This window comes from Eschrichtius robustus, chromosome 2 (genome assembly GCF_028021215.1).
Source record: "Eschrichtius robustus isolate mEscRob2 chromosome 2, mEscRob2.pri, whole genome shotgun sequence".
NCBI lineage: Eukaryota > Metazoa > Chordata > Mammalia > Artiodactyla > Eschrichtiidae > Eschrichtius > Eschrichtius robustus.
Window position 1 is genome coordinate 128,766,930 of NC_090825.1, and position 18,022 is coordinate 128,784,951.

Genomic DNA, 18,022 nt, shown 5'->3' on the forward strand with positions numbered 1-18,022 from the left:
AATAAACTTTTGCAAGCCAGTCCAAGCCAGCACACCACTAAACAGTTAGTTCTTATACATACTGGACTATTATGTAGAATAATGATGCTTTTTAATTATCCTGCAGTGTCTTCATTCAAACTACAACTCATACATTAAGAGAGTGTCTTTATGTAAGACTGTTAAGGGCCTTTTAGAATATGATTATAATAATTTAAGTCATAGACTACTTTGAGGTGCTAATTAAAGCTATAAACCTTCTCTATAAGAAAAAAAAAGTACACACTAAGAATTATGAATACGATTTCAGGGGATTCTTCTACCTCTGAAACTTGTCCATGGGTCTCAGATGAATAATCTCTGCTATCTCTTTGGGCCAAACTAATTTGGCAAGCAACATTGTGAATTTCATTGCTTCAGTTCACTAAGTTTGTGAATGACTAAAGAGCTCAAAAGTCACCATTTCATTTCAGAAAAGTAAAATTACCAATACTTTATTAATCATGTTTATTATCTGGCCTCTTCTGTCATTATTCTAAAATTCAGCCATCACAGGGAATTCACGAGGAGATGATGTGGTCCATTACTGAGTTCAATTGAGTAACATTGAACAATTTAGTTTTAGTTTCTCCCTTTATTCTACTAATTTTGTGTGAACTATTATATAAGCTAACTCTAGGACTTGTGATATTTCAACCTTCATTTTTAAATACAAGCTTCCTATATGTACATATGTGCATGTGTATGTATGTCTATATAGACAAAATTAACACTTTTTTCTCCCTTTTCTAGTGCTAGGCTTAATTAAACCTATTGCCCTCTGACTTGGTCAAACACCTTTTTTACATAGTCCCATAGTACTTGTATTTGGATTTTGTGGCACACTTCACAATTAGATTTAAACAATTAATTTTGTAATGATTTTCAAAAATAATCATTTCTTCTATTATACGTATAATTTAAAGGCCAGGTGATGCCATATGCACATTACCTAATGGGTTCTGAAAATTTGTTGAATGAAAGAATTAATGATAATTTTTTGGATATAAATGTTTCAGAGAAAAAAGATAAGGAGAAAAAAAGAGACCAAAGTTTTAATGAAGCAACCAAATTACTAGCTTCAGTTTTAGTGTTGTTTCATTTTCTGTCCATCCAGCTACAACAGCAATATTTTTAGCCCTGGTCATTTGGAGTTGATGTTGACAAGAATAATCATACTAGACCTTCAATAGGCAAGAAGGAAACTCATTTCTCCTCCATTTTTGAGGTTTTTGTTTTGTTGAGTCTTTTCAACTTAATTCTTAAATGACCAGAGAATTTCTGCTCACCAACATAAACCATCACTAAGAATTCAGATTCATTAAAGTTGGCTTATAATTAGCTAAGAGATTTAAAAAATATATTGAATCACTTTGAAGATGACTGTTCAGTTAGGAAATGATGTCAGAGACCAATATTCTCATTTCTTAGTAGAATGGTTCTTTCAACTTGGGGAAAATTCAGAGACTAAAAGCTAGAGCTTGCATGTTTCAGCATCAGTAAAGCCTGGGGCTGAGAAGAGCCTTCTCACGTGGCTGGCACAGAAGGCATGCCGTTATAATCATGGCTGATTAAATGGCCAGCTGAAGGTCAGATGACCCTGTCAGAAACAGAATCTTAGTCTTTCAGCTCTTTAACATGGTTTCATTTGGAGCTGTTTATTTGGCTCAGTACGTTGGAATGTGGGACAACTCATCACATATTTATTGAACATCTACCATTGTGATCGATATATTGTCAGGATTCCAGTAACAGCAGAAAGGAACACAGGCTACTTCATGCCTTTGACAAATTTACATTCTGGTAAAGCAAGAATATAAATCATGGAAATACAGAGCAGTGTGAAGAAAGAGCTTAAGAGACATAAACTGATAGAAAAGTCAGATACCACTTCTATTTGAATAAATCAAGCATGGTTTCATGGAAGAGGTACCACTTTGAGCTGGACTTTGAAGAATGGGTAGGATCTCATCAGATGGAGAATGGAAATATAGAAGGCATTCTGTAAACAAATATATGCAGCTGGGGAAACTGGGGTGTGTTTTCATAAGAGCAAGTAATTCAATTTGAGTAGAAATATATAGTATTTGTGATGATACAATGGAAGGTGAGTCTGGAAGGTAGATTTTACCCATATTATATGAGTGACAGAGTTATAGAGGTAATGAAAGATTGAGTAGGGGGCAGTCATGGATTTGAGACCAGTAGTTACCATTTGACTTGTCTCTGTTCTGAAACAGTAGACGTACCTCTGTCTACTTATGGTGTAAGTTATTAGAAATCCAAGTCTAGACCAAATTATGAAACAACTAAGTTTATGTTTGGTATGGTTTGATTCTTTGGACCTTCCACCATAGCCTTCTCCCTCTTCCCATTCTTCTCTAAGTGGAACTTGTATCTAATTCCATCCCTGGTGAGGAATGTCTGATAATGACTTGGGGATTGGAACGGTGGGAATAATAGTGCTGAAGAGCATTCCTGTGTTATCAAGAGGACTCTTAAAGTCAAAGGCTTCAGGACTCCAAAAAATCACATTATAATGGCGCAATATGAGGCAGTAGGGTAAATAGCTTGCTATGGAAGAACTGGCATGGACCCCTCAAATCATATAAACAGCTTCTCCATGTCTCCCTCTGTGTCTCACAGGAACCACTGGTTGTAAGAAAGACAGCCTGATTCAGAGAGTGAATAACAGGACAAACCATTCCCAATAGTGGAAATGACTCAAAGTATAGGTGCCATGCTTTGCTAGTCATGTTCTTTTCATGAACTAATAAAGGGGTATGAAGCAGTTAAGATAGTGGAAAGCTAACTAAAAATCAGGAGGTTCTGGATTTTAGATCTAGATTTAAGTAGCAATTTTCACATTTGTTAAAAAAAAAACTAGAATTGGATATATAAGTTCTAAGGGTCATTTTACCTCCTTAATATCATATAGGAAGGCATAAATTATGGGATGTCCCTCCCTCTAGTGTGGAGCCATAGAGGAATGTCAACTCTTTGCAAGTTCCTTTCTTAGTGCCTGTCCAGTACAGAGGGCTGTGGGGAAATGAGAGCTGCAGATGGACAGCTGACAGGGGAAATGGGGACCCACATCTTCAGTCAGCTCCACAAGGTGACATTCTGTCAGGAATATGTTCTGCTGCACAGATGGCCCCTGTGGGTGGTTCTGGGAGTGCCGCTGTTTGCAGGAAGGAGTGATCACATTCCGGAATGCTGCTCGGAAGCGGCGAGAGAGTAGGTTGTAGATAATGGGGTTGACAGCTGAGCTCAGGTAGAAGAAGACACCTGGAATGCAGGGGATTAAGAGACATGCCAAGGAGAAATTGAGGGAGAGGTATGACAGGGAGAAGCATAAATATTTAACAAAGGTCTTGAATCCCTTTGATTGCCTCATTTGGAAGTGATAATATATATAAGACTCTAATTGGGAATACAAAATGCTCTGAACAGATCTACCACCTGTGTACTTAGAATCAAACCCAGAAAGATTAAAGAGTCTTGGAAAAATTGAGGCTGGCATGGGATCTCTCTGAGATGTTTGGCAACTTCCTTTGATCCCCACTTGTTTAATTAAAGAACATGTTCCCATAGCATTAACGAGAGATGCTTAAGTATCAGAGGAAAGAGAGATGTTTTTTTAACTCATTGGAGTTTTGCTTAAATCTATAATTTGAAACTGCAAGTAATGGAGGAATAGTAAATCAGTCAAGGCATAGTCTCTGCTGAGACTCCTTAAAATGCTAAATATCTCTTCAAAGAAGTATTCCCCAATGTCCTTTCCCTACCTAGCCTTTCCCCTTGATGGCTCTTCACACCTTATTTCCAACCTTATTGAATATTTGTATTTTTCCATTTGTTTTCTCCACCAAATGTCTTGCACACTGCCATTTTCTTCTTTGGTATACACTTTTCCTTTCTTACCATATCCTATTCTATTTTCTCGAGGCCCAAGGGGAGCCTAAGGTTGAGAATCAGAGGACTTAGTTTCTGATCTTGGCCTTTGCTTATTCTGTGACCCTGGACAGAACTGGCACTTCAATTTCTTTTTCTCTGTAAAATGGGACTGATAATACCTTTTTAACTCACCTCCCTGGATTATTGTGAGGATAAAATTGAGATACAGAAGGGCTGAGAATAAGAATACAAAACAAGTGATAGGTTCTGTCCTCAACGCATTCATTGTTGTCCTCATTTATATAGTTTAGGACATTCAGAGTGCCATATGCCCTGTGGCCAGAATTGGGCAGGGAGGAGTGTAGGAGGGGAATATTTCTATAGACTGTTAATTTGTTCAATAAAGGAATACTGATTGAACTCATTGTATGGCTTTGAGGCACATTGGAAGGTAGTGGATTTAGACTTTGTTCTCCAAGGACTTGAAATAGTATTGCAGAACAAGATTTATGCCTAACTTCAGTAATTAACAAAAGGATGATACCAAACAGTATCTGTTAAGAAAAGAGCAAAATATGTGATACCAACAGTCATGCTATGGAAATTCACATAATGGCATAAACACAAGAACTCTAATGGTCATGACAAATTTAATGGGGGTGATTGGACTCTAGCGAGACCATGAAATGGGTAGGAGATATTGGGGAAGAGAGGAGAGAGTGCTGCAAGTAGAAGGCTTAACGTGCACCAGTGTGCTATGGCAGAATGATTATTGTGCAAGAATAATGCAGAATGTGCAGAAATCCCTAATTCACCAGTTTGACAAGCATTCAATACATGGTTTATGAATGAAAATACTATAACTTGAGGGTCAAAAGGCAAGTTGGGGCCATTTCTGGGGTAGCATTTAAGAGGTTTAGACATCATCTGGTTGGCAAGGTGGGGAAGGGAGAAATTACATCTTAACAGGAGAATGTTATTGTAAATGCACAGCTTGGGAATCTTAAAATGGTTGTCTTGATGCCTCTGGAGAAGTGTAGATCAAGCCTTATGTGATCTTGTGTGTTTTCCAATTTTTTTAAAGAATAATTTATTTTATTTTATTTTTTAAAAATTTTTATTAGAGTATAGTTGATTTACAATGTTGTGTTAGTTTCAGGTGTGCAACAAAGTGAATCAGTTATACATATACATATATCCACTCTAGTATTGAGTAGAATTCCCTGTGCTATACAGTAGGTCCTTATCTGTTATCTACTTTATATATAGTAGTGTATATATTATTTAAACACTCCCATTTTCTCAGACTAACCACAAAGATCAGAGCTATAAACATTTTTGATTTTTTGTCTAGAATAATAAATAGTTTAACATGGAGGAAAGTCCTAATGTCCAGGTATAAACTGTACACAAGCCCTGCTGAGTACAAAAAAGATGTTTGTAGAAAATAGATAATATATATGGTATTCAGTATCCATATGAAAGCTATTGTTTTTGTTCTGTGCACATCTGGAGCTTAACTTGCATAAATTGATCTAATCTTTCTTCCTTAATGATGTCTTTGATAAAGAGCCCATAGAACCATCCAGTGACTAGCAGAGGTAGAGGGATAGAAGTGGTGTGAACTTAAGTCTAATAGTTACACTGACTGAAAAGAAAGACTCAGGTGGCCATTCTTTGCTCTATTTTAGAGGAAAGAACCCTGAACTTGAAGTTAGGTGAGTCATGCTTGAACCTTGTTTTTTACCATTTGCCAACTGAGTGTCTTTGGACAAGTCATTTCTTCTTTGTAGAACTGTATTTTAACCATAAAATGTTGATGATAATATCTACTTTACAAACTTGTGATGGTTGTAGAAGATAGGCTATAGCATTTTACAGCTTAAAAAGTTCTTTAATAGCTATTATTTTATTTGCTTCTTACCATCAGCCTGTGTTGTATATAGAGCAGGCATTATTGCCACCTTACAGTTGAGGAAATTTTGGCAAGAAGGAATCCATATTCTGCGTATCACTCAGAAGAATATAAATGGTGGTATTGAGAGGCAAATCCAGGTCATCTGATTTAGTAACCTTTCAACCACTCTCTCTCATATTCTATGGTGTCCTTAACAAGCAGCATTAAAGTAGCCTAAAAGCAGACCTTGATTCCCCATGAATACCCTTTGGCTGGCTTTCATGAGGGCCTAAAACTTGCTGAAGACAATACAGGATTTCAGGGACATGGATGTTTAATAAATAAAAACCAATTAAATCACATGGCCATTGAAAGGAAAACCAAAGGAATCATTCCTTTGACCATTTTCCTGCTGTAATCATCAAGCTTAGAGTTGAGGTCTTTCATAAACTACTGTCTCAAATAGTAATATTGTGTATTTCTTTTGAACCTGTAACATACCTGATCAATACTTAAATAAAATAAAAATCAAGTGTCTTCATTACAGTATGGCAGATCCCCATGATAAATTGGTATATACAGATAGAACCTACTACTCTAAGCAAGATGAAGAAGCTGCAGTTACCTGGACACCTGTGATACACCCAAATGAGCTAAATTTTACCTGATACCACATGGATGAGATTGAACACAACAGCCAGGGATTCAGTCCACTCCTCCACAAAGCTGAAGAAGAGCCGATCAATGTGGAATGGGGCCCAACAGATAGCAAACACTAAGACCAAGACAACTGGAAAAGGATGATGAAGGGGAGAGTAAAAGGCAGTCAAAGCAAGAATAGGTATACAGTGCCCACACTGAATTCATCCATTCCTTCTAGCATTTCCCCTCCATCTTTGTTAAGTTATAATTGCTAAAGGCCAACTAGATCCTAAAGAGACTCTACATAGAATATGTAAATATAAGAATAAATTTTATAGGATTGAGAATCAGTTTTCCATATGGTTGTAAAAGATTTCTTGTGTAATGTAAGTTTCCTTCAGGATATTTAGAATAATGTTGAATGTATTCAAAGTTCTGAAAACATTCTATTGTGGAAAATAAATTATGTTGCAAGTAGACTTGGAATCACATAAACTGGATATATAAGTAAAATGATTGTGTTCAAGCAATTTGGTGTTCTTTAAAGTTATAGATTAATAATGAACTATGAAGTATAGTATGAGTTTATCTTGTTTTTCTAGAAAAAAATTAGAAGTTTCTATGATTTTAATCATTTAAAATTCTGTAAGGCGTCAGAGGAAAGAGAAAGGTCGAACAACCATGAGCATAATACAAGCATCTTTGGATTGGGATGGGGATGTGTCTATTATATTATAAACTGCTAGAGCACAGAATCCCTTCTACTTTCTTTATGTTTGTTTTTACATTTATTTTGAAATGATTACAGATTTACAGGAAGTTACACCTTCCAGTTTCTTATTTTAAGCTCCCAAGACAGAGATTGGTGCTACCACAGTTTCTCTAAGGGGCATTTATTCTCCAGAAAAATAAACGTGTATGTTTATTTCTCTCCTGAAGTTGTAAAATACGTTCCTTTCCTTTCCTTTCAAGGCTTGAGATTTACCTCAAAATAATCTAGTAGGGGCTAAAGCAGAGATAGGGATATAGAGGAAACAAGATGAGCTATGAGGTGATAACTTTTAAAGCTGGGTGTTGGGTATTTTGGTGTTCATTTTACAATTCTCTGTACTCAAGAGCACATTTGATGTTTTCCATAGTAAATAGTACATATGTTTCCTGTTGGCATTGAAATACTCAGAGTAAGTTGTCTGCCTGCATGATGTGGTTTCAGGAATATCTGGAAGATTCTTCTGAATTTACCTCCCAAGAAAAAGTCCCTAATCTGCTTACTACTGCCTACAATTCCCTCTAGTTAAAAATTTAATTCGTGTTATAATTAAACTCTCTGTCCCCAGAGGCAAATAGTTCACAGTATATCTTATCATTGTGATTTTAATGTGAGTACACTTCAAGTCCTTTTGTGAGAGATTATGATCAAAGAGAAATGGGGAGAAATATTGAAGACACTAGATTTCTTAGTAGGGAAAGTCAGGTGCTAACAGGGGCTAAAAAATTTCAAGAAGGTGATTAGTAGATTTGAAAAGACATACAGTGACCTTACAGGTTTTTGTTTTTGTTTTTTTTGGTTCATAAACATCACATAGTTACAGTGAGTGTTTCATATGCATATTAGCCTGGAGGATTTGTTTCTTCCAAATTTCACGTTGTGACTTGGAAAGTATATTATAAACCTCCTTTCTCTAATTGATCGGTATCTCATCAGACCAGTTGGATCATATATTTTTATAACATTCTTTTGGGAGAGTGTGGATCAGTGCCTGGATGTGTTTTAAAATATTTTATCTATATAAAAGAGTGTACCATTTATATAAAATCATACAATGTCATAGGAGGAATGACTACTTAGAAGTATTCTTAGCCAGATGTCCTTATTCTGGAAATAAAAGATCCCATGGAGTCCAAGCTTGGGTATCGGGGGTTCAGGATCCCCCTGAAATGGATTGTAAAGCATTTGATGTATGTTCGTTTGTACACTTTCTGAGTGGAGAATTCACTGTTTCCATAATATTTTTAAAGAAACCCATAACACAAAATCGGTTAAGAACTACCTGCTTATTTTAGGGGGGGAAAGAGATACTTAAAGGCTCTTAGAGTGGATATGGTTTACCAAGCATCGAACAGAGTGTATTACAATGGTTGCGATTTAGTGTGTTATTCTGAGGTTCAAAAACCAAAAGAGAACAAAATAGACAGGTCCTAGATGCTTGAGTAAGCCACGGAAGACCAGAACATAACACTACGTTTCAGGAGAATTTTGATCCAGATACCAGCAACACTTGATCAATACCAAATATAACTCCTTTGCTTTAAGAAACAAGCAAAATACAAAATGGAGGACTCACACAGCATTTTAGTGACTGATTTTCTGGATGGTCTTTGAATATTTGCAGTTACTTCATCTGCTTCAAGGGGTTGGTCTTTCTTCAGCTGCAAGAGAAATGTAGAGATATAAAGAAAGGGAGACATTTTTTCCTCCCGTTAAGATCTGAGAAGTGTGACTCTAACACTCATTGTGCAGACAAAAAACTGGACTTAAAGAAATGTAAGAATTTGTTAACATGTAAGAATATGTTTAACAATAAGTTGGAGGTGGAGTTGGATCAAGGTCACCTAACTCAACTGGATAGATGGTTGTGGCCAAGTTACAGGCAACCATTTATCCTATGCATTCTGTAGAACCCTAGTTTTGTAGCATATTAATAGATATTCCATGAAAAATAAGAAATTCTGAAGTTAAAAAATGTTAGATAGGCTTTTTCATTCATCCATTCATTTATTCAATAATAATTAGACATCTATTAGAATGACATCCCTCTGCCATGTGGTGGGTAGGCAGTAGAAAACAAAAACAGGTATTATTTCTGCTTCATGAAGTTTATAGTCTTTATTTTGGGTCTTCTCAGAGCCTTAAAATGCTAACAGACATTACATATTTCCATGGGGGACAATGTATCACCTTTCCTCCACCCCTACCTTGCACATCCCACATCTCCCACCCTCAAAGGGGATAGTGCTTCTTTGACTAAACAATACCCTTCCCAACTCATTTCAGTGGAACACCTGGTACCATCTTGAGAAGCACAATTTGGGAAACTCTGCTTTACAAATATTACCCATAAGGGTATATGTGTTTCTGAGTTTAGATGTTAAAATATACTCCTCCTTGTTGGAAGATATGGTGATCCTTAAAGTAGCATCTGAAAATTTCAAATATTAACATTTCCTGTACATGCAATCTCTCTTGCCCAGTTCAAGTCCCACCTACTCCTGGAAGACTTTTGTGGCTACTGTAGCCCATTGTCCTTCCTCTCCTTTCTCTGAACTCACATACCACTGAAGATCTACATCATTCATCTAGTTGTGAATTTTTTCTCTTTAATTCATATGTTTCTAATTTGTGGGGATAGTCAACCAGATAAAAAAAGCTTTAAGGTCTCATGATAAACTACCATCATATATCTAGAAGATAATATAGTATATATTTGCCGATTGGTTCTCCAGCATTTATTCTCCTCTTCTCTTACCAATGGTGCCCTGATTTTCCTAGTGGATTTACTCCTTCTCCATTTCATAGTTATTAATTTGGGTGGGAATGATCCCATCTCCATATACAGGTTTAGTCCCTAGATAACTTAGCTGCTATCCTTCAGTCACAGCGATTGGATAATTGAGACCAGTGAGATTTCAGATATTTGCTTATACGTTTAGGAGTGAAAGTTTCATTTCTCTTTTATTGGAACTACCAGAGGGAGCTTTTTGGTTTTTTCCTCACCATAAGGAATGTGCTTAGAGCCAACAGTGGACTGCTGTGCAGATTTGGAGGTTGAAACCAATACCATAGAAAGAAGAGCAAAGAAACAGAAATAAAGTTAAGGTCCTTGCTGACATTGTGTGTCTTACTGGATTAATCTTCCCCAAGAGCCAGCTCTCCCTCTGGATTTTTCAGGTCTATGCTCTCTTTCATATTTTGTTAGATTGAGCTGGAGTTCCCTCATTAGCAATGTAGAAAGTCTTGACAAACTAAGGCCATCAGTGGAAGGAAAATTCAACCTGTTTTATATAGTCTCAGGGTAGATTAGGATCAATTTATTGAATTATAGGGAGACATATTTCAATTCAAGATAGAGAAGAAATTAGTGTGGTTATGTGCAACAGTGGAACAGAATGCTCTAAGACACATTGAGCTTCCTGGGCTAGATGGCATTTTTACAGAATATTTAATTAATTAATTTATTTATTTTTAATAAATTTATTTATTATTTATTTATTTATTTTATTCTTTTTCACTGCATTGGGTCTTCATTGTTGCATGTAGGCTTTCTCTAGTTGTGGCGAGCGGGGGCTACTCTTTGTTGCAGTGCATGGGCTTCTCATTGCGGTGGCTTCTCTTGTTGCCGAGCATGGGCTCTAGGTCCGTGGGCTTCAGTAGTTGTGACACACGTGCTCAGTGGCTATGGCTCGCGGGCTTAGTTGCCCTACAGCATGTGGAATCTTCCCGGACCAGGGCTCGAACCTGTGTCCCCTGCATTGGCAGGTGGATTCTTAACCACTGCGCCACCAGGGAAGTCCCTACAGAATATTTTAGAGAAGGTATTTAAAATTAAATAAGACTTGGAAGAAAAGATCATTAATAGTTGCCTCCAAAGTTCAACAAATCAATATCCTGTCTCTAACAAACATGTAAGCTCCTAGAAGTCAGGTTGCTTTCAGCATCACACTGCCCTGAAGTATCCACGTGGATGATTAACAAAACTGGCCATCTGTCTCTTGGATATATTGGTGCTCTCTACATATACCTGTGTCTTCAGAAAGTGAGGGATTAAAGTTCTGTGAGATTTGACCCTTCGGAGTCATCTAGAACTTGAAAGAAATAGGGGAAAATATCGTGCAGTTATTAGGAACAAATGGGAGGGAACTAAAGGTGATGTTATTAATATAATAGTAAAACAAAATGATGCAGGTATAGTTCTTAACTCAATGGCTGGCACATGATACTCAGTAAGTTATAGATTGTGATTCTGGGAGTTCCCTGGTTGCCTAGTGGTTAGGATTCCGGGCTTTCACTGCCATGGCCCGAGTTCATTCCCTGGGTGGGGGACTGATATCCTGCAAGCTGCACAGCATGACAAAAAAAAAAAAAGTTTCATATATTGTGGTTCTGATTATTGTCCTGGGTTTACTTGAAATGTATTTTTATGAAATATTTATTTATAGCTGTAGGCCCACTCATGTGTATTACTGAGTCCCTTCTAGAAATTCTCCTCATGGTACCATTCATCACAAGCTGTACTCGTGCTGATACAAAGAACTATCCAGATACACTGAGAAGAAAACCACTGGTGTTGAAGGTTAGAGCAATGCATCAAACTGCACATCTTCCTAACTCATCTTCAATTATGTTCTAATGATTTCATACCATTTAAAAAATTTTGTCCTTATTACAAGATAGTTATTCCATTATTTGATTCCAGTCCATAATCAAGAACAATGAAAGATTTTTAAGATCTGTTAGTCACTTCTTCAGTGGGTTTAACAATTCTCACTGGGAATTTCTCCACCCCAGGGAAAAATTTCCTTAAATCAAACAGCAAGCAAATGGTGCACACAATCTTTTTATGAACCGGCTTCTTATACAGCATGGTTTGCACTGAAAAGAAAAATAATGTGTCTATTAATCATCACTTACATTTCAGCTTCCTTAGGTTACAGTGACACAACTAGCCAACTAGAAGAAGAGTCAGAAACAGAATATTTATGCATATTATACATTGTTCCAACAGAATTTGAAGGGGTTGACATAGTAGAACAGAATCCAAACAGTTTGTCTAGCCAATATTAAATGCTGCTTTATTTCTTGTTGAGTAATTTCATTTCCCTTCAGATGTTTGGTAGAGTAGATATTTATCCATTAATTATTCTCACCCACCCCTAAGCACTTTTAAAGTCAACTTACAAAAATAGGAGAGGAAAATTGTCATCACTCTATAGGAAGTTCAGAACACTTCCTACCTCACTCCTTTTAGTTATTTTTATGCAAGATAAAAAGTGAAGGGGAGACGTGAGGTTGATTATCATTCAGACTGATATATAATCCTGATCAGTTATCTATACTGCTTAAAATCATTTCACCAGCTGTTCATTTATATAGATTGTGATTCATTTATGTAGCTTTAGGATTCCAAGATATAATCATAGCTTTTGTGTAAATATCTCTATAATCGGAACAAAATCTGTTTATTAAAAAAAAAAAATCAGTCCAACCCTGTTTGTCCTGGCTGAATTCTGCTACAATTCATAATCCATCCTCTTCAGCTTTAATGCTGCATGTGGGAGATACAAGGACTAGGTGAGAGCTTCCCAGGTGGGAAGGAACTTGCCCTGGGATTGCCTGTTTCCCAACTCCATTATGTTTGAACCCTGGAGAGCAGCTTGGTGGACACTTGTGTCCTGTAACGATGAAGCAGCTCTGATTGCTCAGCTTTGAACATACATATTGCTCCCCTGCTTCTTCCCTGGTCCTGGGATTACATCAGTCTTGGTTTTCTGCCTTCTGAAGGCAGTGGGGCCCACAGTCAATCATAACTTTAGACTTGCCATGAGAATCACTACTCCTCAGAATTGATTGAATCTCTTCAAAAATCTTTTAGATCAAAAAGGCTTTTTGAGACAATGTTTCCAAGTCTCCCATGTTGAAGGTAGAGAAGCTGAAGTCCAGCAATAAAGGAAATAATTTAGCCTCATTCACTTATTCACTGAGCTTACAGTCTACTTGGAGAGGAGGAAGTTAAAGAACCCACAAATATAGAATTATAAATTGTGATAAATGCAATGGTGGGAAATCACTAAGAATCATGAGCACCTAGAGAGGGACCAGGTAGTTAGGGAATCAGGGAGAGCTTCCTGGAGGAAGTGTGAGTGAAGTATGATTTAAAGGATCAGTGGGAGTTAGAAAGGCAAAAACTATTCCAGTAGTAGACAGAAGGAACATTTCTGGTGAAAATAGAGCAAAAGGTGCAAAGGCCTTGAGACCAATGCCACAGACTAAGGCCTACTTCTGATTCCCAGTCTAGAGGTCTTTAAATTAAATGTTACTATAGAAGTGACATTCTAAGCAGATAGTTCCTTTCCTGGTGTCCTCTGGGTAACACCTCATCCTTCCTGAGAATAGGATGCTGTAAGTTGCACTACATACACAAAGCAAACTAGGGTGGTTTCTAAGCTGTTGTCTGTCACTTAGCTCCTGATACAAGGTAGCTGTAGATTCATGACAACAAAACAAAGTGACACTTAAATTAATTGCTTGGAGGGGGAAATGTGTTTCCTATTCACAGTTAAATATTTCCTCCAAATTGACCCAAGGCAAGCGATTGTTTGCTGTTTGAAGAGATGGTATTGATAAATTTGGGATGGATATTTCTCATAGGGCTTATGATATTTGGAATCATGCAGAAGTCCTTTCCCCCCCACAGTTGGATACACAGGGCTTTCTAAAGACATGATGACTGTGAGCTAGTCTGGGTTGACACATGTCTCTGGGAATTGTAGTGTCCAGCCCTCCAGGAGACTGGCATAACTCTACCTGATTAGATTTATTCCTGTGTCCAGTCATCTGTTGTACTTAAATTCTATTCTTTCTCCTTAGGCATTGTGACTCTGCTTAGGCACAGTATTTATTTGAAAGGACCATCTGTGGAACACTCGTTTCTGACACACACCTTTCTCAGAGATGCACTGAGATGGGAGTATATTAATTATCACATAATACATGGTATCAGAGCCATCTTGGTACATATGATGTGAATGTGATGTCTGCTTTGTTTTCCTTTCATTTATAATTCACATTGCTCCCACTCACAGATTTTCCTTTTCTTTTTTTAAGGAATCACAGACTGTTAGAGCTATCAGGAGGCTTAGATATGATCTGATGTAACCTTTTCATTTTATAAATGTAAAACCTAACTCCAGGAAAGAATTGAGGGGCTTTGCCTAAAGGCAAATTATATGTGAGCTTCAGACCTGGGAGTCTAAGTAGTCTCATGACTATTTCCTACACAACCTACCTCATTAAATGGGTATAAAACTGTCACAGTTAGATTTCATCTCTATGAATTTGGCTGCAGAATATACCAGGAAAGGAATCATATAGACTCACTCCTACCTTCATCAAAAGCAAAACAAAACAACAGTTTCAGACAATTCAGATCCAGGAAAAAAGAAAAAGAAAGGAAAGAAAGAAGAAAGGAAGGAAGGAAGGGAGGGAGAGAGAGAAAGAGAGAGAGAGAGAGAGAAAGAAAGAAAAGAAAAGAAAAGAAAAGAAAAGAAAAGAAAAGAAAAGAAAAGAAATCGGTTTACCATGAGGAGCACAGGAGAGAAAGCTCTAATTATAAAATGTTGCAAACTAAGTAATAATATTCTATTAATTCCAGCTATCTCTTATTCACACTGTCTTCTAATCTATTTCATGTACTCTGTTTAATTCCTCGTCCCTCAATCTCCACCTGTTCAAAGGAAGTCCAGGTTGATCTCGCTCAGGCCATATTTTTGCATTTTAATCTGATATTTCAACCAAAGGATCAAAGCAACCACAAGGAAGGATCTGACTTTAAAACTATATCTGTCTTGGAGTATAAAATAGGCAGGGATAGTTTATTTTATACTCATACCAAGTTGGTGCAGAGGAAAATTTCAATGCAGGCAAAGCAGGTAAGGGCAGGAAAGAGACAGCAGGGTGTGAAACAGTCTCTCCATGGGCAGCTACCTTGTGCTATTTAAAATGAGGCTCGACCTTAGACCTACTGAATCAGATTTTCCTGGAGGGAAGGACCTGCCCATGGGTACCCATAGAGAGGTTTCCAGGTGATTCGTAGGAACACCTAGGTTTGAGAAGCACAGGTATAGAGGGAAGAACAATGGAAGGTGAGTTAAGGAAACGATTTATAGTTGTGGTTACTCTTTGTCCAATTTGAATCCAGTTCTTTAACTTCTGAGTTTCCCCTCTGAGCTCATCCTATTTTTCTCTATGCTCCCTTCCAATTCTGAACTTCTCCAGTTCTAAATGTTTCTCTGAACTTTGAGTAAGAGAAAAAAGAAGGGATGCTGCCATAACGGTTGCAGCCAGCTTGGATACTCACTTTGAGCCCCATGAGGTAGTAGAGGACACTGATGACTGTCATGGGGAGGATGTAGAAGAGGAAGGAGGTGACCTGGATAATGAAACTGTAGATCCACATGGGCTTAATGATCGTACAGGTGGCAGAGCCCGGGACGAAGGACCCATTGGGGAAGTAGCGGAGCTTGATGCCGTGGATGCTGGTGTTGGGCAGAGAGAAGAGAACAGAGAAGCCCCAGACGATGCCGAGGATTCGGAGGGCCCGCCGCCGGGTGCTCTCCAGCTTGGCGCGGAACGGCTGGAGGATGGCCACGTATCGCTCCACGCTGACCGTGGTGACGCTGAGGACGGAGGCGAAGCACACCGTCTCAAAGAGGGCCGTCTTGAAGTAGCAGCCCACGGGCCCAAAAAGGAAGGGGTAGTTGCGCCACATCTCGTAGACTTCCAGGGGCATCCCGAGAAGCAGGACCAGGAGGTCGGAGACAGCCAAGCTGAAGAGGTAGTAATTGGTGGGTGTCTTCATAGTCTGGTGCCGAAGAATCACCAGGCACACCAGGAGATTGCCAACGACCCCCACCACAAAAATCAGAGTATACACCACAGACACCGGCAGGAAGAGGTGGCTGCGTGGAGGCCCGCAGAGCAAAGCTAGGTAGTCGTCAGTGTTGTTCAGGTATTTCTTGAATAGATCTTCCAGTTCCTGTTGGTGGATCCAGGAAACATTCTCATGTTTTTCCATCACTGCCGTTAAAATCCAAGACCTGAGCCTCCTCTGGAATGATCCTCTGTCCCAAGCTGAGCCAGAAAGAAAAGAGAAAGCAGGCAGGAAAGCACAGGCTCAGTGAAGGAGGCCGGGAGAGGGCTAGTGCTTCAGCAACGTTGGGCTGCTCAGACCTCAGACCCCCTCTGAAGAGCCCCCGAGACAGAAGCCCCGCCCCTCTGCGGGCTGTGGGCCAATGTGTGTGTCAGACGCTCAGTAAGAGGACAGCTGGGTGGGGCGTGCTAGCTTCCTATGCAGGGAGCAGGAGACGAGAGGGAGACGTTTCTCTGAGTTGGCAGGAGCTGGGAAAGCAGAGCTGTCACAGACGGTGACACTAAGTTAAATAAGGTGTGGGCACTCGGAGCTGTGTATTTTGCAGAGTTTTGGGAATCTGGGTGGAAATACAAATTTAGGTCGCAAGGTCATGGGTAGAAGAGTACAAATCTCCATTGATCCTTGTCACCTGTACAGCATAACAAAAATGGGAGATCAATAGATTTCTCAAGTTATCTTGTTCCATTGGCAATTCAGGGCTCCCTGGGGAAAATGTGATCAATATGCCTTTTTGGTTTTGATTGTGTCCACGATAGAATCCAACACCTGCATGTCATCTCGCCCTGCCTGCTGTCTGACACTTCAATCTCTTTAGGCAGTACCTTGCTGTTGCAAAAGTCAGTAGGATTTAGAATCAGGGACATCTGTAGAAACGCTGTAAGACTTTGGGAAAGTTACTCCAACTCTCAGAGCCACATTTCCTTATCTGTAAATTGGAGATTCATTCATTCTATTTTATTCAACAAATACTTCTTGAGGATTTACCGTGTACCAGGTAGTGTTCTAGGCTTTGTAGAAACATCAGTGAACAAGCAAGCAAAGTCTCTGCCTACATGGAACTTTTCTTATAATAGGGAATTGTGAAAAGGTACAAGCAAACTAATGAATTAATATAATTTCAGATCATAATTTTTGCTGTAAAGAAAAAAGAAGGATGAGGGACCTACAAACATGAGACTGGAGGCATTCTTTTATCAAGAATGGTCAAAGAAAATTTATCTCAGGAGATGTCATTTGGGCTGCGTTCTGTCAGACGAAAAGTCAATCATCAAAGAGCTGAGGGAAGTGTATTCCCAGCAGAAGTTATAGCAAGTGCAAAGGTCCTGAGGCAGTAACAAGTTTGATGTGTTTCAGAAACATCAAGAGGGCCAGTATAGCTGGAACTTAATGAGTGGACAGGAGAGTATGAGTGCTTAGACTGAAATGACTGGAAGGGACCAGATTATATAAATTTTTCTAGGATTTGATAAAGAGTTTGGATCTTATTCAAAATGCAGGGACTTTGCATCTGATTCAAGCTGCAGAGAAATCTTTGGAGGGTTTTGAGCAGGAGGGTTGCTCCTGGGGCCAATAACTCCCCAGTGTCTCTGGACTGTTTCTGCCCATAGATTGAACAGGCTTCCATATTATGGTGGAAAATAGAAATGCAGCCTGAATTTATCAGCAGAGGTAAGTCTGAGCAAACACAGGGCTACCCTCTGTGGCTGAAATCAGGTGGGCCAAGGGGATGTGATATGGGGGTACCAGTGTCATCTGCGAAAATCTTTCAAATAAAAAAAAAAACAGTAGCTAATATTTATTAAGCACTTATTCTTCCTAGGCATACAGCGCATGCAGTCTTTACAATAATTCTATGAGGTAG

General features: G+C 38.6%; 1 protein-coding gene across 1 annotated transcript; it reads right to left on the reverse strand.

The window, feature by feature from the left end:
• Positions 1-3,010: 3,010 nt before the first annotated feature.
• NMUR2 (neuromedin U receptor 2) lies at positions 3,011-16,305 on the reverse strand. The gene is made up of 4 exons (XM_068534556.1): positions 15,589-16,305; positions 8,800-8,884; positions 6,477-6,602; positions 3,011-3,306 (listed from the first exon to the last, which is right to left on the reverse strand). The coding sequence occupies exons 1-4, from the start codon at positions 16,303-16,305 to the stop codon at positions 3,011-3,013; spliced, it is 1,224 nt and encodes a 407-aa protein (XP_068390657.1).
• Between the last annotated feature and the right edge of the window lie 1,717 nt (positions 16,306-18,022).